The 25,510-nt window shown below is 42.2% G+C and overlaps 1 protein-coding gene across 1 annotated transcript; it reads left to right on the forward strand.

Moving 5' to 3' along the window:
* Nucleotides 1-4,453: 4,453 nt before the first annotated feature.
* Nucleotides 4,454-24,466, forward strand: LOC146390968 (Fc receptor-like protein 5). The gene is made up of 19 exons (XM_084923872.1): nt 4,454-4,610; nt 4,772-4,807; nt 5,021-5,287; nt 5,817-6,086; nt 6,184-6,450; nt 6,539-6,811; nt 6,898-7,200; nt 17,778-18,056; nt 18,155-18,430; nt 18,542-18,919; nt 19,035-19,310; nt 22,318-22,560; nt 23,039-23,146; nt 23,278-23,293; nt 23,381-23,478; nt 23,626-23,670; nt 23,775-23,834; nt 24,053-24,115; nt 24,354-24,466. Exons 1-19 carry the CDS (start codon nt 4,574-4,576, stop codon nt 24,359-24,361), a joined length of 3,303 nt encoding a protein of 1,100 aa, XP_084779998.1. The 5' UTR covers nt 4,454-4,573; the 3' UTR covers nt 24,362-24,466.
* Nucleotides 24,467-25,510: the final 1,044 nt, after the last annotated feature.

The raw sequence follows: 25,510 nt of genomic DNA on the forward strand, positions 1-25,510 counted from the left end.
TTTATCCCTACATCAGTGTGTACCCACATTTTAAATGTTTTATTGTACACTTCATGGGATGGACAGATGAAAAGGAAGAAGAAAAAATATAAGAAAGGATAGAGACACATTAGAGAACCCAGCTTTGCTGTGTGGCCCCCAGTTAATCTTGTTAATTTCTTAGGAAAGGAATAAGTACTAAGATTCCAAATGATTTACTGCCATTCATGAACAGGAAAAATATGTTTTTAGTTGTTAGATGTTATGCCTGATTAATTTCTGACCTTTCAAAGATGGTTAGCATGCCCAAGTGTCCACAAAATATAATGAACAGAAACGGTGACATTGGGCAGCCCTGCGGAGTCCAACACCCAACGGAAACAAGTCTGACTTATTGCTGGTTATGCAGGCAAAGCTTTTGCAATGGGTGTATAAGGATCGAATGGCTCATGTCAACGGGCCAGGCACCCAATACTCCCAAAGCACCTCCCAAAGAACACACTGAGGAACACGGTCGAATGCCTTCTCCAAGTCCACAAAACACATGTAGACTGGTTGGCTAGGCTTGATAGGGTAAAGAGCTGGTCCGCTGTTCCGCGATCGGGATGAAAACAGCATTGACATGTTAGTGGGACTAAGGAGGTCCTCGAAGTATTACATCCACCGCCCAACAATAATCTCAGTTAAAGTCATCAGTGCTCCACCTGCACTGTGTGCCTTCCACACCCAAGTTTTGCTTCAGCCAAGCTGTGTTCCACTTGGTCTGTCCATATCTATCATCTGCCTCTGATGTTCCACAGGCTTGAGGGTAGAGTATGTATGGGGAGTGTGTGTGTACTGTGTTCATTTCTGTGTGTCTCCATGTGTGTGCGAGTATTTGCATATGTGTGCATGAGGGTGGGAATGCACGTTTGTGACTGTGTGTGGCTGTTTGTCTGTGTGTCAGCTCAGATCTTAGACCACCTCTCTCAGAACCTCACCCGCTGATGCATTGGTCATTCTCAGTGTCCGAGGCTGAGCGCTCGGCTGTGTGCTGACTCACACAGGTGGTCCTCTTGGGGTACAACATATCTACCTTCCTCCATCATATCTCCTTGCTGTCTTCCTTTAAAAGTCAGAGTTCCATTTAAAGTTCCTACTTTCTTCTCCAAACTCTTGTCTTTCCTCTCTTGCTGTCCTCAACACACCACCTCTCTCTCCCCTTCCTTTGTCTATGGAAAACAGTAGCACAGTTTCTACTGGCACCTTGTTGGCTTGCAGCACCAGAGGAGGCCCCAACCTATGTAACATGGAAATCACATTATTTATGATGCATGTGTTTGATTTGGCAAATATTTTATATTAGACCAGTGGTTCTCAAACTTTTCACACTGAGTACACCCTCATAAAATATATGGCTCTTGAAGTACCACCTTTATGAGCGACAGTACAGTACAGTACAGTATTATAGGCCTATTTAACCCCATATACATTGTACACGAGATAATTGTATTTCTTATATGAATATGTTTATTTTAACTGTCATAAACAGGATGTAACAAGTGATAATAATAAGTATGAACCCTGCTTCCAGGTCCAAACTACTCTGCATTTATCAAGGCTGTTGCATTTTTAACATGTTTTAATGCTTTGTATCTTGTTCTATTTAATGTGAACAAGCCCCTAAAAACAGTCAGGGATCACTGTCAGCCTCTCTCGGTTTTCATTACAGCTATTCATTTTAAAGCTCAGTTTTTAAAACCTTACATGTAACTACAGCCCAGCCCATGCAGCAGTATATGAATGACTAACCTCATATTGTGGATGGATTATCTCAGTTGTTCTCCTGACTGAAGTTTGGTCCATTAATAGCACCCTGCCATGCGATTACATTTGTCCCTAACCTTCGGGAACCCTCACATTAACTTTCATCGAATGGAAAAATGTTAGCGTTCACCCTCCAGCTTCACTGTTTATGTTATGTAAACATAGCTGTGGTGCAAGCCACCACATAGCCCAACTTCAGTTTAAAATATTACTGTGATAGATTGAGTAGTGCAAGAAATGCAGCTTCCTACAACAGCATTTAACTAATTTAATATTTATTATTTTAGTAGAAAAGCGATTAAGCAAAATGAGAAAAATGGGATACAGTTCAATGTGAAAAACTACTTAATACACTTTATAGTGTATATTTTATCATATTAAGCAATGAAAATTATTTTAATGTCTGGAGTTTGTGTGCATTGGCATGATTCACCTTCAACCTCAGCAGATTATTCTGTGTGTGTGAGACTGGCTGCAGGAATGTGGTGTAGATAAGAGTGTGGAAGTCTGTGGCCTGTCATCATGCATGATTCTGAATAGGTTAAATGATATTTAGCAGATTGATGATAGTTAAATATGCTTAATACTAATCAGAACATAATCAAATATAAGTTTACCTTTTAAAATTAAAAGAAAATATAAAGTAAGTAATGGAATGTTACCAGTAACATGCCTCTCACTGAGATTCTGTATGGAGTGGCTTGTTTGGGCTAAGGCTGACCTTGTCATTAATCTGAAAGAAATGCCTCAGGATAATTCAGTCAATAAAGACGATTTAAAACCGAATTTACATCCTTTAAAGCTCATTTGATTTAATCATTACAACAGCAAATCACAACATTAAAGCTGTTTTATTTCTGCACAGTTACCCAGAGCTGTTTGTGATTTAACTTCAGAATAAACTGTTTCATCAGCTGCTGCAGGAGCTGGTTTTCCTGCAAATAAAGAAATGATTTGTCAAATGTGATTGCAAGCGCCTCTTTGTTCAAAGTGACAACTTGATTTATTCATTTCCTTTGGTGAGTAAAATGTGTAAAACCCGAAGCAAAAGAAATAAGGTACTTATTTTATTACATTACTTACCTTTGTGTCTCTTAGGTTTCGCTTTAGTGTAATAGACCTGTGCGTACAACAGGCTGTCATCTAAAAGAGGATGGACAGATGAGCAGCATTAAAAAACTTGAGTGGTTTCAATTTCCTTTATATTTTCTGTCAGTTAACACCTACAGTAACTCATCACAGGAACTGACTAAGAGGCTTCTTCAGTTCTAAAAGCAAAAGGTGGAAAGTCACAGGTATTTAAAACCTAGTGGGGATTGCTCATTGTAAGCTATTAATCATGTGTGTTGTCACATAAACCAAGGTATGAAAAAAGGTCATTACCACCAGAAGTTGCACATGAAACCATTGTGAGACCTTGCTCCACCCTATCATATGATACGTCAAATGGGGGCAAGGTTTGCGTGGGGTTAGAAGCACCTGGGAAGGGATGTCAAGACTGCATTATATGTTGCTGATGGTTGGTATCGTAAGCCATCACCTCAGTTCAGTGACGGTCGTACACAGTGGACACAGATCCACAAAATCCGACCATTGGCCTCCTCGAAAGAGTGACCTTTAACCTTAAGATTCAGATGAGTCTTGTTCTGTCGAGGTGGCTCTTCTATGTTATGTACTGCATTTATGGAGTGGCTGTTTGGTTTTGCCTGTACAGTGCAGTAAGCAGTCGTCAATGCACTGCATGCCCTAACTTGCTTAACTTGTGTTTAAGAATTTTGGCCACGGAATGAGTTTTTCTGACAAACCTGCTACATAATGATACCTATGTTGTTTCATTTGCCCTTCTGTTTCTTGGTGAAGCAATTATCTAAGTTGTAGTCTTTTGATGTAAATGCCTTTGATCCTCTGTCTCACAGACAGTAACTATTTTTTCTAACATTTTACTTTCTTCTTCCTCATTTCTTAGAAAAAACAACTGTGGACCTTTTCAAAACCACAGGAGAGACAGGTGCTGAAGTATATTTATAAAACCTGTTGATCTTTAACTGTATGGCACGTTTAATCGCACATCTTTCCTTATCGATTATAAACATATAAACACGTTTGTTGCTGTATGTAGAAAACTCAAGGTCTGACGTGATGCCCAAACCCTCAACAACATATTGGAAGGTGTGAAAAGGAAGTTTAGTTCATCGACCACGTGTACGCATGCCGTCATTGCCTCTTTTTTTTGTAAAAGCATTTTGTTACCATAGCGATTGTTTTATTAATCTAAAGCCACTGTCCCTGAGAATATCCACATTCAGTCTATAATTCAGTTTCTCCTTTGTGAACCCCAGATTTTAAGTAGTGTAAGACATAAGACAGACAATGATGATGATCATAAATTGCTTGATTTCTTCTTTGAATTTGTTTTTAAATTAAACCATGGGTGACACTCTTATGATCTTAAAAGCCTTCAACAACAAATCATTTTTCCAAATTTAATTATCTGAGCAGTTACAATTTTGTTTCAGAATTAGGGATCATATATCATGTCTGCATACTGTCAGCAATAAAAGAGGAAGCGTCAGCAGTTAAAAATAAGATCTGTCATCAGTGTCCTCATGTAGGGCTTATAAAAGAGAAGTAGCAGTGAAGGGCTGAACACATAAAACGAGGTTGCAGAAAGCCTCTACTCCCATAATCAGATGAAACATTACTATTTTCTCACATTCTGTGTTTCTCACTTCTGTTTCAGTGTTTCTGTTGTCAGTAGCAGTGACAGACTTTCAGGCTCAGTGTGAGGATGGGGCTCACTGTGCTCAGCGTGCTGTCCTTATTCTGTGAGTATAAGTAACTTCCTTTATTTGACCGATAAAGACTATATTGAGTGCCAAATTTTTATCCAGCTATTGCTGCTAATGATAAAATGCTATTCATTAAAAAGGCTTTCATTTGCGACATGTGGCCATTGATGACTGACAGATGTGAATCTTTCTTACAGTGCTGAATATTACCCTCTGCTGTGGAGACACTCAAGGTAACTTAATAGTATTCTTCCTTTTACATTTTTCTATGGATTGCTGTGTAAATAACATTCTTTTGTTTCTTCATTTATGCTCATTCATTTTTAAATATTATTTTCAGTTTTAAATACATAAAGTATTGCCATAACATGAGAAGTCTTCCTCTTCATTAAACCAGAATCTGGTCTGAACTTTTTCTGTGTGTTTATGTTCATGTTGGATTTTAGATGCTGAGCTGAGCCTTAAACCAAACGTGTCCCATTTATTTGCTGGAGAGTCTGTAACCTTCATCTGTGACATGAGAGAGGGAAATGCCACTGACTGGCTTTACAAATTCAACTGGAATGCTCAAGAAATGATCAGCTTAACTAAAAGTAGTTCCTACTCACTAAACCTAACAACAGAGCTGAGTGGGAATTATCAATGTATTGGTCGCCACAATGGCTTGACAGATTTTACAAAACGGAGTAATAACCTGACTCTGTCCATATCAGGTAAGCTACTGTATCATATTTATTAGACTTTCATTGACAAGTAGCAGCTGTATAAAATGTGCAACTCCAGCATCAGAGTTTCAGTTTATGTTATTCCAAAGTTTCTGTTTTATATTTTTCTTTTATTCTTGTTGATATAATGATCTCTGCACAGCAGGGAGTGGACAGTGACATTAAGCAGACATTTCCTGCTAGGTTACAAACTCAGAGTCGACCTGTTAAGGCTGAAAATGTAGCAGGAAGTAAATATGTCAAGTACGATGTAACTTTCAGCTGAGCGTTGTGAAAACTTGTGGATGTGACAGCAAATGAGGAAGTAATATCAAGTTTAGTGCAATAACATATAGCTAAGGTACATTATGTATACTATGATCTATGAGAGAAGTGAGAAAAATTGGTCATGTGAGATGCTGACTTCATGAATTACTTCACAGCCTTTTACTCTAAAAATTATGAGAAAATAGTTAAAATTGAGTTTTTCCCAGAATATTGTATTAATAACAAAAACAATGTATTCTAAATCAAACAGCACTCAGACCCACGGCGACTATAACAGCAGACAGGACAACTATTCCAGTGGGGGGCTCGGTGACACTGACCTGCTCTGTTCAGGGCTCTGCTGGCTGGACATATGATTGGTTCAGGCAAGTACCAGATTCTTATAAAGTAGTAATTGATACGAATACTTTGCAGAACTTCATTAGTGTCTCAGACGAAGGCATCTATCAGTGCAGAGGAAGAAGAGGAAACCCAGTTTTCTTCACAAACCTCAGCAAAGTGTATCACATTCAGAAAACATGTGAGTTTGATAACGTCTCTAAAGGAATAAAATTGTGCATTTTCAAAATTGCCATTGTTTTATCTGTGAATTGATGGGATATTTTCGGTATGAAAAGTGTCCAACAGGGCCTTTGTGACTCTGCAACAGAACTGGACTCAGATATTCAGCGGTGATATGATCACCATCAAATGTGAGATCCAAGGAGGAGAAAACACTGAGTGGCAGTATGAATGGAGAACAACAAGCTCAAAAACACCTCCCACACACAGTGAATACAACATCAGCAGTGCTTCATTTTCCTACAACGGGCAATATTGGTGTAAGGGTAGAAGAGACTTGTTCTTCTCAACAGCTTGGAGTGATCCTTTTACACTAAAAGTCTGTAAGTAAAATCACCTTTGAGTTTATTATCTACTCTTATTCATCTGACCAGCTATAGAAAAACGTCTTTATTTTACTCTAACAAACAGCAAACAAACCCAGACCCACAATTACTGCTGAGAGAAGAACTATACCAGCTGGAGGCAATGCAACACTCAGCTGCTCTGTGGGGAGCTACAATGAGTGGAAATACTTCTGGTTCAGACGTGCCTCAGTCTTTTCAGAAATTCAGGTGATTAGAAACAAAGAACCAGATCAAATGATCACTGTCACACAGGGAGGTATCTACTACTGCAAGGGAGGGAGAGGAAACCCAGTTTTCTTCACAGAGGACAGTGATCCAATCACTATTGAAAAAAGAGGTGAGTTTAAGCGTTTTCATTTGGATTAACATGGGATGCAGAGATATTTAAAACTGGACCAATTACATTTTTGTTTTTGTAAACAGTTTCCAACAAAGCAGTTGTGTCCCTGGAGCCCAGCTGGCCTCTGATATTCAGTGGCGAGAAGATCACTGTTAGATGTCAGATTTCTTTAGGTGGAAGCACTGAGTGGGAATATTTGTGGAGATCCCATGCATGGGAGTATGAGTGGAGCAAACCTGACTCAAGCACAGTTCTGACAAATGATGCATCCATCAATCTTAATGCATCTGTGATCAGCAGTGGAAGCTACAGGTGTATGGGTAAAAACAAACAGGAGCTGTATTCTGTGACAGAGTGGAGTGATGTCATCACACTGACAGTCTCTGGTAAGAAAGTTTCATTTTGTTATGCCTAGGGATGGGTATTGATAAGATTTTCACGATTCCGATTCCATTTTCGATTCTGTTTAACGATTCGATTCTTTATCGATTCTCTTATCGATTCTTTTTAAAAAAGGAGAACACTAAGGTCGATTAGCTTAGAACTTTGTTTTATATCTTCTCTTTGAACAAGATAGAAATTTAGGAGTAACATGACCTTACAAAACCAACAGTGAGATCTTAAGAGATCCACAGCCTACGGCTCTTCAATGGGGGTGTCACAGGGTCCCCAGGAAAAATATTGTAAATGTAAAATAATAAAATAAATATTCTTCTGTAGCAATAACAAAGTATAACATAAATTATTCTGTAGCAATTACACAAGAATATCCAGTAATGTCTCTGCCTACAATTAAACACATTCACTTACCGAAAATCGGGGGCATCTGCTGTGGCAAATGGGTGCAAGCCTTTTACCACAAACTTAGTCACTGCTCGGTGACATTCGTCTATCCTGGCCTGAAAGGAGACGCTACCGGTAGACTGCAGTGAGAACTGCCAGCATCTGAGCCAGCCAGACTCTGTCTGTCTCTCTCATCGTGGTCACCTAAATGCACAGTAATGGCAGGTTTTGTAATAAGGCAGATCGCGCTAACATAATATGCACTGTTAGTTGATTATTTACCTGCTGCATTAACAGGAGAGGACGTGCAAACGTTACCACTGCTGCTGGGTTGAGATTCACGAGTCCGGAGCAGAATTAAAAACACGACATTCATTTAAGGTTATTGCGTGTTTTGTGAGCAAATGCTTTTGCATATTCGTAGTGTTTCCTCCCTTAAATTTAATATCTACTTTTCAAGTATTGCAAGTTGCCCTGTTGTCATCCGTTCTCGAAAAGTATAACCAAACTTTTGAGCGTTTGAGCCGCCATGTTTCCTGCCAGGTAAATGACGCTCCGCAACGTGGTGACGTCATTCGGGGAAACTGGAATCGATAAGGGAATCGTTTGCAAAAATGGCAAACAATTCCAAGGAATTGAAACAGTGGGAACCGGTTCTCAACAAGAACCGGTTTTCGATACCCATCCCTAGTTATGCCTATATAAGGCACAAGGGCAACATTTTATAACTACATAGTATGAGGTATTAGTGTTTTATTGGTGCATCTCTGATCATGTATAAAACCTTATGGTATAATATACATTATAGCTAATAAACACATAAAAGTATTGTTCTTCATTAATAAGGTCATAGCAAGTTTAATGACAGTATTTTCATTCTTTATAGATGACTGTTTCTAAATTAAGCATTTCATCAAGTATGAAACACTTAAATTTAATGGTTGTAGTATCATGTAGAAAGTGTAACTAAAAAAGTATTCAGGTGCACATTTATGCATGTAAGAGGTATAGATAGAATAGTGCCTGCTCATAAATTCTTTTTAAATTAGAAGTTAAAGCTGGTAATGACTCAAGTAATTTCGCAAAATGGCAAAATGGTCTGAAATACGTTTTCCATAAATCTGTTTGGGACATAAGGTATGTCCCTTTTCTTGTGTTGGACAAGTCACTGACTAAGTGAGGTTAAATGTTTCAATAAAATAAAGACATTATTTGAATATTTAAGTCACCAAAAATTTGGAACTAATCATAATTCAGGGTTATTTCACCCACAAACTCTACAAATTCTTTTTAAAAAAATCTTAGTGGTAGATCAGAGTGCACAGCACAGTATAAATGTCTACACCTCAATGGTCTAGAAGGGGTTAGACAGAGACTGTTGACAATGGAAACTGGATTTGAACAGAGTCACTAACCCCCCACCTCTGAAAAATTAAATTTACTAGAAAAGCCTTGTTCGTTAATGATCTAGCATTAATAAAAGCCAAATGAACAGTCCTCATGCTGTAGTGGGGTGGCTTAGTGGGCAAACGTTCCCATAATCGCCTTTTGCCTTGGAAGAGGAAAGGTTGGGTAGAGTCGGATAAACAGGAGAGACAGGTTGGATCCACCGAAGCTCCAGTAATTGCAGAGAAGATGGAGAAGACTCAAGGAATACTTTAAAGAGCTCAATGTAAAAAATGAGAGAAGGGGAAAAGTTATTGCAGAGGATTAGTAAGGAGGACGTGAGTGCAGCTATGAGGCAGATGAAGATTTCAAAGGCGGCTGGTCAGTGGAGTTATGGAGATGTCCAGAAAAGAGGGCAGTGGGCCTTTTAATCACATTGTTTAACACAAGCCTGAGGAATGGAGAACTGTATTCGTGCAGATTTTCAAGAACAAGGGTGAAATGTAGATCTTTAGTAACAGCAATGAAGCTGATGAGCCATAACATGAAAATATGGGAAACAGCTGTTGAAGCTAAGTTAAACCTTTAAAGCTGGTGGGAGCAGCACGCTCTGTTTTGCATAACTATTTTTAAATCCCTGTAGAACCGGAACCATGTAAGCTAGCGCAATAATTTTTTTTGCATATGAAACCAGAGGAGTTGTACTTACATCTCATGCCATCAGCTTGTCCTAGGTCACGGTTTCCTTCCACATATAGCTTTGCAAAAATTGCATAAAAAGCGCTTGCAGGAACAAAAACATAATATTCCAGAAACACACTTTGCCGATCCGATCAGCTGTTCGTAACACTTCCCACATTGAAACAGACGGCAGTGCGAACGATCACATGTCCGTCATTACCTACCCAAAACCGGGAGTGACGTCATTTCGCGGAAAATGTAGTTTTTTACTTGTAGGCCTTAAAAGCCTATACTGGTGTTTTTAAAAGTCATGTTTGACTTTATGCTTTTCTGAATAGTTTCTGGGATGCTTAGAACTCAAATTGCACTGCTTTAAATTGTTTATTTTGATGCACATGCTGTTTTCTTTGCAAATTTGCATTATAGGATTGTTTTTCATTTTTTTCTGCAGTATATAAAAATTGGTGCATCTCAAAAATAAAACTATGAAGACACTCAAAATAAATTTCCTGTGGTTGTAAACTATTTTTTGCAACTTTTTTGTATTTAAAGTTTTGAGGGATAAACCTCTTAAGTTTCTCTAATTAGAAATATATGTAAAAAAAAAACAAAAATGATATTCAATTTTTCTGTAGTTTATTGCACTTTTTTGCAATTTATGTGGTTACTATGGATTTAATGCATAAATATTATTAAAATTTGGGCTATAACAGTTGTATTGATGTATAGCAACTTGAAATGCTCCCCAAAATGGCACTACAGCATGTAAAATATAAAGTAAGCTCTGGCGGACTTGGTTCTATGGTAGGTCTTAAAGGGTTAAGAAGAGCGGTGATGATCAGTGAGCAAGCAGGAGTCATGGCTAGAAAGAGCATTATAGATTTGATATTCGCTTTGAGAGTGTCGATGAAGAGAAGGTCAGAATTAATTGCATTTCAATTTAATATAAATTTGATTCAATATAAATTTGAACAATACTGGGAGATTAAAGTAATATAACTATACACTTAAATAAGGACTTTTTGGAAAATCTGCAATATGTAATTTCTTCAGTGCAATACATTGGGGCACACCCATATTTAATCCTACTTAAAACGGCTAAAATCACACATAAATGCATTATATCACGTGTACGTGATTACAACATTGTGACTCAGCATTGTTAAGGAAGCTTTACCTATTTAAACCCTTAGACTTCTAGTTCGGTGTGCTCCTGACTGCTAAAGTGAGAGTGAACACAATAATATATAAGATATATATTTTATTGTTGTTTATTCAAATACTGTTGAATGACTTTCTCTTCCCAAAATAAATAGTAACAAAATTAGATATTGATATGTGAATATTCCTAATTAAGAACTGAATATTCAATATGGCATCTTAATTTTTTCATAATTTGTCACCACCAAATGAGTGCAAACATAAACTGAGTTTGATCAGATATATAACTACAAATGTTAATATTTCATATATGTGATGCAGACACACATATTTGGTAGAGGTTTGGTTTATAAGATATACTATCTATCATTTTCAGTTAAAATTTATTTGTAAGATTGTAATTGTCTGTACAGCAAAGGAGCAGTAACCGATTTACTGTAATTTTATAATACTTTTTTTTTTTTTTTTTTGCCTGTCCCGTTTGGATCTTTAGCCATCAGAATTGTTGTCTGAAGGCCAAGAAAGATGCCAAGTGGATTTACTTTACCAAGTGGATCATCATGGCCTTGGTCCATTTGATTGACCTTTATTATAATTATGTATTTATTTTATTTTCATTTTTTAAAGATGGGACAGACATGACTGGGGGATAGGACAGGGAGAAAGAATGAAAGAAAGAGAGGGAGAGAAAGAAAAATAGAGGGGAGAAGAGATGGTGAGAGGGGGGGGGGGAGAAAAACAAACAAAACATTGTGTGCCGGGTGCATTGTGTGCCGGGTGGCGGCCAGGAGCGGAGGCCCTGGCGGACTAACCCCCGGGTTTGTTCCGTGCGCCTTAGGGTCGGGGAACGGGTCCTGACTGTCATCTGCGCTTATGCGCCGAGTGGCAGTTCGGAGTACCCAGCCTTCTTAGAGTCCCTGGGGGGGGGGGGGGTGCTGGAAGGTGCTCCACCTGGAGACTCTGTTGTCCTGCTGGGAGACTTCAATGCTCACGTGGGTAACGACAGCGAGACCTGGAGGGGCGTGATTGGGAGGAACGGCCTCCCTGATCTGAACCTGAGCGGTGCTTTGTTATTGGACTATTGGACTTCTGTGCTAATCACAGTTTGGCCATAACGAACACCCTGTTCGAACATAAGAGTGTCCATAAGTGCACGTGGCACCAGGACGCTCTAGGCCGTAGGTCGATGATCGATTTTGTAATCGTATCACCAGACCTGCGACCATATGTTCTGGACACTCGGGTAAAGAGAGGGGCTGAGCTGTCAACTGATCACCACCTAGTGGTGAGTTGGATCAGGTGGCGGGGGAGGACGCTGGACAGACCTGGTGCACCTAAACGCGTAGTGAGGGTGTGCTGGGAACGTCTAGCAGAGGCCCCAGTCCGCGAGATCTTCAACGCACACCTCCGGCAGAGCTTCAACAGCATTCCGAGGGAGACTGGGGACATTGAGTCCGAATGGACCATGTTCAGCGTCTCCATTGCTGAAGCTGCTGCATTGAACTGCGGCCGCAAGGTGGTTGGTGCCTGCCGTGGTGGTAATCCCCGAACCAAATGGTGGACACCAGAGGTGAAGGGAGCCACCAGGCTGAAGAAGGAGTCCTATCGGGCTTGGTTAGCCTGTGGGACTCCGGAGGCAGCCAACAGGTATCGACAGGCCAAGCGGAATGCGGCTCGGGCAGTGGCTGAAGCAAAAACTCGGGTGTGGGAGGAGTTCGGAGAGGCCATGGAAAAAGACTTTCGGACTGCCTCGAAGAGATTCTGGCAAACCGTCAGGCGTCTCAGGAGGGGAAAGCGGTGCTCTACCTGCACTGTGTATAGTGCTGGCGGAGCGCTGCTGACGTCGACTGAGAAAATTGTCAGGCGGTGGAAGGAATACTTCGAGGACCTCCTTAATCCCACTGACACGTCTTCCGAGGAGGAAGCAGAGTCTGGGGTTAAGGGGAATGAGGTCACTGAGGCAGTTAAACAACTCCTTGGTGGCAGAGCCCCTGGTGTTGATGAGGTCCGCCCCGAGTTCCTGAAGGCTCTGGACGTTGTAGGGCTGTCCTGGTTGACACGCCTCTGCAATGTTGCGTGGAGATCAGGGGCAGTACCCGTGGACTGGCAGACCGGGGTGGTGGTCCCCATCTTTAAGAAGGGGGACCGGAGGGTGTGTTCCAACTACAGGGGGATCACACTCCTCAGCCTCCCTGGGAAAGTCTATGCCAGGGTGCTGGAAAGGAGAGTTCGTCCGCTAGTCGAACCTCGGATACAGGAGGAACAATGCGGTTTTCGTCCTGGTCGCGGAACACTGGACCAGCTCTTTATCCTCTCGAGTATACTTGAGGGTGCATGGGAGTTTGCCCAACCAGTCTACATGTGTTTTGTGGACTTGGAGAAGGCATTCGACCGTGTCCCTCGGGGTGTCCTGTGGGAGGTGTTGCGGGAGTATGGGGTGTCTGGCCCATTGCTATGGGCCATTCGATCCCTATACAACCGTTGCAAGAGTTTGGTTCGCATTGCTGGCAATAAGTCGGACTCGTTCCCGGTGGGTGATGGGCTCCGCCAGGGCTGCCCTTTGTCTCCGGTTCTGTTCATAATTTTTATGGACAGGATTTCTAGGCGCAGCCAAGTGGCAGAGGGCTTTCGCTTTGGTGGCCTCAGAATCTCATCTCTGATTTTTGTGGATGATGTGGTTCTGTTGGCTTCATCGGGTGAGAGCCTCCAGCTCGCACTGGAACGGTTCGCAGCCGAGTGTGAAGCAGCGGGAATGAGGATCAGCACCTCCAAATCTGAGGCCATGGTTCTCAGCCGGAAAAGGGTGAAGTGCCCACTCCGGGTCGGGGATGAGTTCCTGCCCCAAGTGGAGGAGTTCAAGTATCTTGGGGTCTTGTTCGCGAGTGATGGGAGAAGGGAGCCGGAGATCGACAGACGGATTGGGGCTGCAGCTGCAGTAATGCAGACGCTGCACCGGTCTGTCATGGTGAAGAGGGAGCTGAGTGTAAAAGCGAAGCTCTCAATTTACCGGTCGATCTACGTCCCTACCCTCACCTATGGCCACGAGTTGTGGGTAGTGACCGAAAGAACGAGATCGCGGATACAAGCGGCGGAAATGAGCTTCCTCCGAAGGGTGGCTGGCCTCTCCCTTAGAGATAGGGTGAGAAGTTCGGCCATCCGGGAGGGGCTCAGAGTAGAGCCGCTGCTGCTCCACATCGAAAGGAGCCAGCTGAGGTGGTTCGGGCATCTGACAAGGATGCCCCCTGGGCGCCTCCTGGGTGAGGTGTTCCAGGCATGTCCCACCGGGAGGAGGCCCCGTGGCAGACCCAGGACACGCTGGAGAGATTATATCTCTCGGCTGGCCTGGGAACGCCTTGGTGTTCCCCCGGATAAGCTGGAGGAGGTGGCTGGGGAGAGGGAGGTCTGGGCCTCTTTGCTTAGGCTGCTGCCCCCGCGACCCGGCCTCGGATAAAGCGGATGAAGATGGATGGATGGACACCTGGATCACTTGTATGGAGAAAAAAATCCAGAAGAGAAAACAAACAACAAAGAGCAACATAATAAAAACAACACCATCACAATAAACTAGCTAGCAGTAGATAACAGTAGGTACTAAATATTACATGTTATTGTTTTTTTTTGTTTTTGTTTTTTTCTTTTTTAATTTCACCTGTTGAGAATGAAAAAAGAAAACAAGCAGAAGAAAACGAGAGCAATAGAGTAAACAACATCACGATGATATATGGGAATATAACAGTAAATACTAAATATTAAACATTATTGTGCAGCACGTAAGATCGACAGCGCACAGTGTGCTTTGAGGTAGGAGCCAAAAAGGGTGTAGTTTGTGTGTGTGATCACCCGTGTGTACACCTGTGAGCATGAACGCGCTTGTTTTTAAAAGGTTCCTTCATGTAATGATCTGCTAGAGGGTGTGGGGAGCCACAGCCCCGTCCTCCAGGGCATGAAGCAGGTATGGAGGAGATCAAAACTCCAGACATCCAGAGGCCCTCAGAACACAAGAGACCAAGGAAGACCAACAGAGGGGCAGCCGCGCCACTATCCCAGAAACAGCTGACGAGAGTCCCAGATGAGGGGTTACTCAGCAGCCGCGGAGCAGAAGCTAGGGGGGGTTGCAGCGATGTGCCCGTGAGCTCCGCCGGCAGCCAGCTGTGCCAGAGTGACCGAGCCCCAGGCCGAGAGGCCGAGGGCACCCCACCCACCTCCAGGCCCCGACAAGCAGCCACCAAGGAGTGAGCCGGTGTTTACCTGGATGCCCATCCCCGAACACAAAGAACCACCAACGCACTGATGTCTGAGGTGAGGGCGTCTGCCACTGGTAGGGGAAGTGGTGGGGGGAGATAGGCCTCCATACCTTGGAGGACCTGGGATGTCCCCAGAGAGGTTGCGTCTGATACCCAACCTGACATATGGACACAGACAAACAGGCACACACAGATACAAACATCCATTCCCACCCTCATGCTCTCATATGCAATTACTCAACACTCACCCAACGTGGAGACAGACATAGAGAGACACTGTACACACAATCACACTCCCCAAGCGTACTCTAAGCCCCGGGTCTAGGTACCCTTGCCCCTGGAGGGGGAAACTGCACCCAGACCCAGGTGGTGTTACCCTTTTCCCTGGGGTGGGGAGAAGCAGACCGCCCCGACTCCGCAGCAGCAGGGAGGCCCCACATTCCAGACCCCAGTCGGATGGCCAACTTCTCCTCCTAGCCCCCCCGCTCCAGCAGGCCGCAGTGAACGGTGGTGTGTGAAGACTCCAAACCTCCCTCCACCCGCTCATTGTAGTGTTGATGCATGTGTGTTCTAAGGTGCCTTTAAAACCCAGGAGGGCATGGAGCTACCTGCCAGAGAGCAGCAGGTAAGCGCATAGCCCCTCCTGCTAGCCCTCAATGTCTACGTGTATTTAAAATTGAGAGGTGGGCAACGACGCCAGGGGTGAGGTGTACACCCTGATGGTCTTTTGGATTCCGTGTAGCGTGCCCACCCCCAAGATCCTATATGTATGTGTTATGAGAGTGTGAGTAATGTGAATGTCTAAGTTGTGAGATAAAATTGAGGCACAGGCAGCCAGAACGGGACAGAGGGGGGGATGCCTCCCCTGCACCCTGGTGACACATCTTTACCCCAAGGCCCTGCATGTGTGGGTGGTTGTGGTGGAGCGGGAAGAGGGAGGCAGCTGGAGATTGGGAGGGAAGGAAGGGAGGGGCAAGTGACCCCTCCCTGGACCCCTCCCAGTAGGCACCCCCATACTCTGCAACCCGCCAGGGAAAGGGGGCCCAGGCCCATCCGGACCGGGGCCCAGTGCAGCAGCGCCGCCCGGCCCCACAGATCCCGGGACAGCCCACCCGACCCCACCTCAGAGAAAACTCCACCCACCCCGTCATCCACTCATCTTCCAGACTACACAAGACAATAGACGCCCAGGCTGAGATCTTCCTCCACCTCTCCTGTATCTCCCCCTCCTGCAGAGTGAGTTCCTGAAGAGAGGAGAGCTCCTGCAAGATGTAACAACCTCCCCCACCAGTTGAAGATTCCCCCAGGTGGCTCGATGCACCGGCGGCACCCTGCGCCAGGACTGGGCCCCCATATACCCACCCGCCCACAGCCCCGGCAACACACCAACCAGGACCCAAGCCCCTAAGGCCCAGCCAGGGCCCCAGCCCAGAGACGGAGCGCCCCCAGAACCTCACGCCCGTCCCGGACCCACCCAGGGGCAGCCAGGCTACCAGGTCAGTAACCCACGTCCATCAGCACAGACCCTCCCCTAGCCCCGCTGCACACAGCCACGAGGAAACCGTCACCTAAGAGCCAACAGAGCCCCTAATAGGCCATGACCGGTTGAGCCCTCCAAGGAAGATGCTCCTGGGGAACCCCCCGACGCCCTAAGCCTGTCCCTACCCCCACACCAATCACAACAGCGAAGGTGGGACTAAACTATGACCCCCCACCCCCACTAGGTGATGGAGCTGATTAAAGGAGCCCAGAGCAATTGATCTGATGTGGTGGCAGAGGCTGTATCAAGACTAATGTAATCTAATAGATAATTTCTATATTGGTTAGAATTAAGATTATTTTTATTTTTCCAGTTCATGAGGACTGTTTTCTTGGCTATGCATAGGGCAGTGAAAACCATATGGGCTATATTCTTTTCTGTAGTGACATTATCTAAGCTGCCCAACAAACACACTAAAGGGGACGTTGGAATGTTACATTTCAGACACTTTGATAAGTCTTCACATATCTCGCGCCAAAACTTCTGAACTGGTGGACAGAACCAAAGAGCGTGGATATAATTGTCCAGTGAATTGGTTTGGCAGTGTGAGCAGTTGTTGGTAGACGTAAAGCCCATCTTGAACATCCGATGACCTGTATAGTGCACTCTATGTAGTATTTTGTATTGAATTAATTGAAGAATAGATTAGAATAGATTTCTAATTAGATGAAAGGTTTTTAAGCAAATCTGAGACCAGAAGTTTTGGTCTAAGTTAACTGATAAATCCGCTTCCCATTTTGCAATAGGAAGTGATATCGATTCATCTGTTTTAGAAAGCATTCTGTATATTTTGGAAAGTAATTTTGGGGTTTTAAGAGTAAGAAATTGAACCACACTTGGTGGTGTTTGTAGTTCAACTTGACCCAGTTTAAATTTCTTTTTTTGCTATGGATTTAATTTGTTGATATTCTAAAAATCTTTTCTTGTTGATCCCATATTATGTAACTAGTCTGTCAAATGAAATAAATTCTGTTCTTTCTAATATATGTTCTAAATATTTGATTCCTTTACCACTCCAATCTGAAATGTTTATCATATTATTGTTTTGCAATATGTCAGGGTTGTTCCAGATAGGTGTACGTTTGCATGGATAGGTTCCAGATAGGGTGAACAACCCTATCTGGAACCTATCTGCAAACGTACATTTCTTTTTTTCTAAACTAAACAGGAAACAGACCAAAGGCCAGCATCAGTGCTGACAGTAGAGTCCTTCCAGAAGGTGATACAGTCACCCTGACCTGCTCTGTGACACCCTCCACTACTGGTTGGAGTTACTACTGGTACAGAGGCAAGAAAACCTCAGAACCACTGACGATGGCAGAAGTTGTTCTCCACTCAGATGGACAAATCAGTGTATCACAGGAAGGAGACTATTGGTGCAGAGGAGGACGAGGCAACAAAATTTACTACACAGACTACAGTGATGTGATCAGTATTAAAAAAACTGGTGAGTCATGGTAAATGTTTCATTTTTTAATTGATGGAAGATGTTAAAACGTCATTAAATTAGTTATTTTTGTTTGTTTTTTATCATCTGCTTAACAGTTAGAAACAAGCCTGCTGTGACTCTGCTTCCAAACTTGCCTGAGGTATATAGAGGAGAGACAATCACTTTGAAATGTGAGATCCCAGGAGAAGACACTGAGTGGGATTATGAGTGGGCAACTAGCAGCTCACATCAACCTCCAAACCAAAATGAATACAAGATTAACTCTGTTTCTGAATCACACCATGGGCACTACTGGTGTAAGGGCAGAATGAGAAGTGCACAACAGAATTCAACAATGTGGAGTGCATCCTTTGAACTAAAGATAGTTTATGGTGAGTGAATTGTAAATGTAATGTGAATTGTATGCTTGCATTTATTAACAGAAAACCTGCCCTTAAGGTTCTTGTACATGATCTCACTCTGAAAAAATAATTTTCCAATAGAACCCTGTCCTGTCCTCACTGTGTCTACATCATGGCTGAGTCCTGGAGCCTCAGTAACTCTGAACTGTGAGGTTGAACATCCGTCTGCAGGATGGAGCTTCTACTGGTATAAAGTTATTAAACAGGAGTCAGGCATGTATCACCCCTACCACTATTACCCCTATGACTATGACTTCAGACACAGACACTGGATTGATCATAATAGAATTAATCGCCTCTACAAGTATGAATTATTGCCTGGAAGCATCAGTGGGACTGCACAGGACTCCTACATCATTCATGGACAGACACACACAGCAGGATATGTGTGCAGAGCTGGAAGAGGAGACCCAGAGTATCACACTGATCACAGTCAACCAAAGTTTGTCTGGTCTGCAGGTCAGTATTTTTGCTCCTAATTCAAAAAGGTAAAAATAAGTGTTATTATTGCATTCACAGTCTTCAATCTATTAATCTATCAAGAAAAAAATGACAGTTCTTGTTTTTCCTCTAGATTTAAATTCAGCAGCCTCTCTCACAGTCAGTCCTAACAGAGTGCAGCACTTCTTCTATGATTCAGTATCTCTGAATTGTTCTGGAAACTCTTCTCAGTGGAGAGTGATGACATTTACTCAGCACGGATACCTGAGAGAACTCCTGGAATGTGGAAACTGGGGGATAATGACCGAATCCACATGCAACATAGATCGTCTCCTGTATCAAGATGCTGTGTACTGGTGTGAGTCTGAATCAGGACTGTTCAGCAATGGAATCAACATCACTGCACATGGTACATCTTTATAGCCATAATTCTAAAAAAGTTTGGACGCTGTGTAAAATATAAATAAAGAAAGAGTGCAGTATATTTGTTTAAGCTTTTAAAATGAGAAAGTGTATAAAAAATAGTCTTTTAAATGTGGTGGCAGCAACATGTCACCAAAAAAGGGAGAGGGCCACATTTACCACTGTGTAGCATCTCCACTTCTTTTAACAACAGTCTATAAACATCTGGGGACTGTAGAAACCAGCTGCTGGACCTTTGGGAGAGCAATATTATCCCATAGTTTTATGATAGAGGCTTATATCTGCTCAACAATCCTGGGTCTTCTTTGTCATGCTTTTCATTTTGTGATACACAAATTGTTTTCAAATGGTGAAAGACTGGGACTCCAGGCAGCCCAGTTCAGCTTCTGTACTCTTCAAATATGCAAGGCCTTTCATGAAAAAAAGTCATCTGGATGAGAGCATATTTTGCTCTAAAATCTCTATATACTTTTCAACATTAATGGTGCCATTTCAGATGAGGTCAAAGGGGCTTGCAAAGAAAAGCGTCTGGACTTCTTTAAGTTGCTTGAAGACGTTTCACCTCTCATCCGAGAAGCTTCTTCAGTTCTAAGGTCAAATGGTGGGGAGTCCCAGATTTAAACCTAGTGGGAGTTTCCCCCCACAGAGGGACAAAAGGACCCCCTGATGATCCTCTAATCGCCTGAGCCAAGGTGTGAAACTGGGTGTGGGTCCCAATCAGCCAGGGTTTCGGGTGAGCTCTTTGTGAAACCTGGCCCCACCTTATCATGCGAATTCCTGAGGTCAGATGGCCCAGGATGTGAGTGGGCGTTAAGGCGTCTGGGGAGGGATCTCAAAACTGGATTATAGATGGCAGACAGTTGGTGTCGTAAACCACCGCCTCTGTTCAAAGATGGTCGCTCACAGTGGACATAGATGGCTTCTTTCACTCCTCTTTCAAACCATCTGTCCTCTCTGTCCAAAATGTGAACATTGGCATTCTCAAAAGAGTGACCTTTATCCTTAAGATGCAGATGGACAGCTGAGTCTTGTCCTGTGGAGGTGGCTCTATTATGTTGTGCCATGCGCTTGTGAAGTGGCTGTTTGGTCTCTCCAGTGTAGAGGTCTGGGCATTCCTCGCTACACTGTACAGCATACACCACATTATTAAGTCTGTGTTTTGGGGTTTTGTCTTTCGGGTGAACCAGTTTTTGTCTGAGCGTGTTGCTGGGTCTGAAATACACCGGGATGTCGTGCTTGGAGAAAACTCTCCCGAGTTTTTCTGATACACCGGCTACATAGGGGATGACAATGTTGTTGTGTCTGTCCTTCTTATCCTCCCTAGCTGGTGTCTGATCTTCTTTTCTGTGCCTCTTTGCTGACTTTAAGAACGCCCATTTAGGATAACTGCACGTTTTGAGTGCTTCCTTTACATGTGCGTGTTCCTTCTTTTTTCCTTCAGGCTTAGAGGGAACATGTTCTGCCCGGTGGTGTAGGGTCCTAATTACTCCAAGTTTGTGTTCCAGAGGGTGATGGGAGTCAAAGAGGAGGTACTGGTCCGTGTGTGTGGGCTTCCGGTAAACTTCGATGTTGAGGTTGCCATTCTCTTCAATGTGCACAGCGCAGTCTAGGAAAGGCAAACAGTTATTCTTTGTGTCTTCCCTGGTGACACCAACTGTCTGCCATCTATAATCCAGTTTTGAGTTCCCTCCCCAGACGCCTTAGCGCCCACTCACACCCTGGGCCATCTGACCTCAGGAATTCGCATGATAAGGTGGGGCCAGGTTTCACAAAGAGCTCACCCGAAACCCTGGCTGATTGGGACCCACACCCAGTTTCACACCTTGGCTCAGGCGATTAGAGGATCATCAGGGGGTCCTTTTGTCCCTCTTTGGGGGGGAAACTCCCACTAGGTTTAAATCTGGGACTCCCCACCATTTGACCTTAGAACTGAAGAAGCTTCTCGGATGAGAGGTGAAACGTCTTCAAGCAACTTAAAGAAGTCCAGACGCTTTTCTTTGCAAGCTCCTTTGACTACAATGACCTGGATGACTGAGAACCTTCACAGACTTTTCAGATGAGCCACAAAACTCATATTCCATAGTCACTAAAGCACCTTAAACCATCAGAGATCCAAACTTTAGAACTGAGCCCTAATAACAGCGTGGATGGTCCTTCTTTTCTTTAGTCTAGTGGATGTGGCATTTATGTATTTTAAAAAGAATTTCAAATTTGTATTAATCTGAACAAGAAAATAATTTTCCGCTTTATTTCGGTTTCATTCAAATGAGTTTTGGCCAAAACAAGACACTGAATGATGTTCCCATGTGGCCTCGTCTTTGAATGTTAGACCTGTAGCCTGTATTTCTGAATGGCATAGTAACCTTGAAACACTGACTAATCTGCAACATAGAAGTGCAAACAATCAACAGAATACTGTATGTACCACATTAGTTTATATTGTATTAAGGAAAAAAATCTATCCTTGCTGCAAGTCATCTTATTACAATGTGTATACAGCAGAATAGAACATGTATTTATACAATGTTTGACATGTTTCATTATATGGTTCAATATCTACATTTTTGAAATATATTTTCCACATAATTACCAAGAGTTTAGTTTTCCATTAAGTGGCACCAACAAGATTTAAATTCACAGTACAGCCATTGCACACATTGTGCTAATTTTTGAGTTATTTATCTATTTACAAATAAATCCAACACTGCAGAGGATGAAGCAGAAATGTGAGCCCATGATTATAGGTGTGGTAATAGCTTTGTGTCATAACAGTATTCATAATTATGAGACGATGTAGCCAAAAATGCATCTGAAATCCAGCTATAGCTTAAATGATCATGCTGTGGTTAAAAGTGTGAGGAAAAATAATACTAATAAAACATAACAAGAACAGGATTAGAGCTGTTGGTGCCACTGTCTTCATTTACCAAACAAGGATGGAAACAGTAGACTGTATGTTGGCAAGTTGTCTCATATTTTAATGGCTTTTACAGATACTGATGTGATCCTGGTGAGCCCTGTCCATCCAGTCAATGAAGGGGACTCTGTTGCTCTTGGCTGCAAGTTGAGGACAGGAAACTTCAATTCCACTGTTGCATTCTACAAAAATGGGAAACTAATTCAAAATGATGACCGAGAAAAGCTAAATATCCCTGCAGTGTCAAAGTCTGATGAAGGTTTCTACAAGTGTGACTATTCAGGGCATGAGTCACCAGAAAGTTGGATGTCAGTAAAAGGTAAGTATGAACGATACAGTTGTAGACAGAAAAGAAATACCCTGTTGTCTCTGTTTCAAAAGATTTAAACAAAAGGCTCATGAAATAAAACCAGCCGGCCAGTAGTGACAGTCTACAAAATCTAAGTGTGAAAATGAAGAAGATTAAAAGGTTAAAAGAAGGTTAAAATGGTCCTGCGCACGTAAAGTATGCAAACCCTTATTTTGAACTAAAACTGTATTTTATAGTTTGTATGTTTAGCCATTTTTATAAATCGTTGATTATTGCATCTTCCAGTCATTACTGTGTAACCCTTTACAATATTTTCCATCTCCACAGTTTTAAGAGATGACTTTCTGATTTAACAAAACATTTACAGACATCTTCAGACACGCCAGAAATGCCTGTCAGGTTCAAAGTGTCCTTTGCCCATGATGTATCCCATTGATTGGGTTATATCATTATAGATTAAGCTCATTTTTATTCTTTATCATTACAGGATCCAGATCTTCACTTTCTGTCTCTCTAATCACGGGGCTGGTTTGTGGTATCTCACTGATTCTTCTGCTGTCCCTGCTGCTCTGTTGTTGGCACAAAAAATCAAAGGGTGAATTTTTTTTTTATTTATTTATTTTTATTTCATATATTAACTGCCAGACACTGCCATGGTATGGACAATTATTATGTTTATTTGTAATACTCACCCATTTAATATGATTACTACTGTCTTCTCCATAGGTACACTTTGTATCAGGTTGGTAAAACACTTTCTTTTCTTGTCTCCAGTGAACAAACACTATGTAACACATTCATTGTAATTTGAACCTGCTTAAAACCTCAGACCAGCCCAGTCTCAGGAAACCTGTCAGGCTGCTGCTACAGTTCAAACTATGAGCCCGGATGAAAATCAGCAGCAAATATATTCCTCTCTTCTTCACGGTCAGCCACACACCTGTTACAAAATAAGAGCATTTACAGCTGAACCTTTCTATACTCATGTTTATATTCACAGTTATAATATAGCTGCAAGTTTACTGCACACAGAGTGATTATTTTGTCATTGTCTTGATTCTCACTGACCCAAAGGGGACATGAACGTCTATGAGTCATGTAGACCTTCTGAAAACACTGGTACAGTATAAGATATGTCTTTTTTTAATTATTAAAGATTAGATTGAAATCTTATTTTTACTGAGAAATAAAAATCTAAAATAGTGCAATTGTCCTCATTTTAGGTGGACGGACAGATGACTACAGAAATATCTCTCTTCAGCTCAGAAGTGTCGAACAGAGGAGTGAGTACAAAAAATATGAAAATACAAAACAGATTTTGAATTATAAATGTAAATACATCATGCAGCCAAAAGCATGTGCACTTCTGAAATCATACCTGTAAATATATGTAACATTTAAGTTTCAGTGAATAAAATATCATTTGTATACTGTACCATTTAAATTTTAAAGGCCCTTCAGAGTCATGATACCCACATATATTTTCCGTGTTAATATACAGGAAAGCATGACGATCCAGAGGAAACTTCTGACTACCATAATGTAGATCCAAACTCAGCTACAGGTACAAATATTAAATGTACCAAATATTTAGTTTCAGGGATGAAATATGTATCACATATATGTGTTGGGCTACATGTGTGTTAACTTCAAGGGAGCTATAATTAGATGTCCTAATAATAAGAAGAAACTCATTTGTAGCCCTTTTAAAAACACGTCTTCAGTATCATTAAACCTGTTCTTTAGTTAGTTTTACTTTATTCTGTTTTAATTTATTTCATTTTATGTATTTACTTTTGAAGGTCCCTAAAGGGAGGCACGGCATCAACAAAACAAGAGAAGGTCAACAGCAGCATGAAAAAACAAATGTGCTGGTTTGTGCTGCAAAAATTTTTTGTTTGTGCTGCTATCATTTTAAAGATATTAATAAAAATTTCTAGAGGTCATCAGAGGTCAACCAGCCCCCCCACATTGATGGAATCAAACAAAATTGATGTCAAAGGTTTGTGCTACGTTTGTGCTGGTTTGTGCTGGTTTGTGCTGCAAAAATGTTCTTTTGTGCTGCTTCTGTTTTAAAGATATTAATGAAAATGTAAAGGTCTAAAGGTCAACCAGCCCCCACACATTACCCAAATCAGACAAAATTGATGTTAAACGTTTGTGCTACATTTGTGCTGGTTTGTGCTTCAAAATTTTTTGTTTGTGCTGCTATTTTAAAAATATTAATAAAATAATGTCCTGATGCGTGCTCAATCACCCAGGTAAGTAAATCCCAAAAGGTTGATTCTGTTCATCCGGACATTTTCAGTGGGAGAAACGTTTCATCACTCATCCAAGTGACTTCTTCAGTCTCAGCTGACTGCAGGTTTCCCCAACCTTATAAACAGTACATTTGCATAGTGAAGGAAACTAGCACCACTGAATGAAAAATGTGCTGGGGAGTTAGTTCCATGATTGTTAGTATGCAAATTCTTGTGCATAAACCTGAAGTTCCCAAATTGATATAAAATTGTTAGTTTTCAAAAAGTGTGTCCTCCTGAATGGGATTATAAGCTAACAAGCAGCGCTGTGTGTTTGGCAGATGGCAGGTCATGACGGACAGTTCAACTCTCATCCCACTCGTGCATGTGAGTGAAGTTGGCCCCCCACCTTCTTCAAATCCAACAAAAGTGGTATCAAACGTCATAGTGAAGGAAACTAGCGCCACTGAATGAACAATGTGCTGGGGGGTTAGTTCCATGATTGTTAGTATGCAAATTCTTATGACCATTGATCAATGACAACTAATCAAAGCCTACTGATCAATGGCCATGAGTACCATTCACAGAAAGTGGGGAATGGCTGCAATCACAGCATTGTAAGATGGCGAAAGATGCACCCTTGGGCCCCCCTTCTCGATTCAGAGATGGTCAGCATCCTGACAGCCCAATGGACGAAGCTGTCTCTCAGTCTGCGTGTT

Source organism: Perissodus microlepis, chromosome 3 (assembly GCF_051167445.1).
Source record: "Perissodus microlepis isolate ML-2025 ecotype Zambia chromosome 3, ASM5116744v1, whole genome shotgun sequence".
NCBI classification, from domain to species: domain Eukaryota; kingdom Metazoa; phylum Chordata; class Actinopteri; order Cichliformes; family Cichlidae; genus Perissodus; species Perissodus microlepis.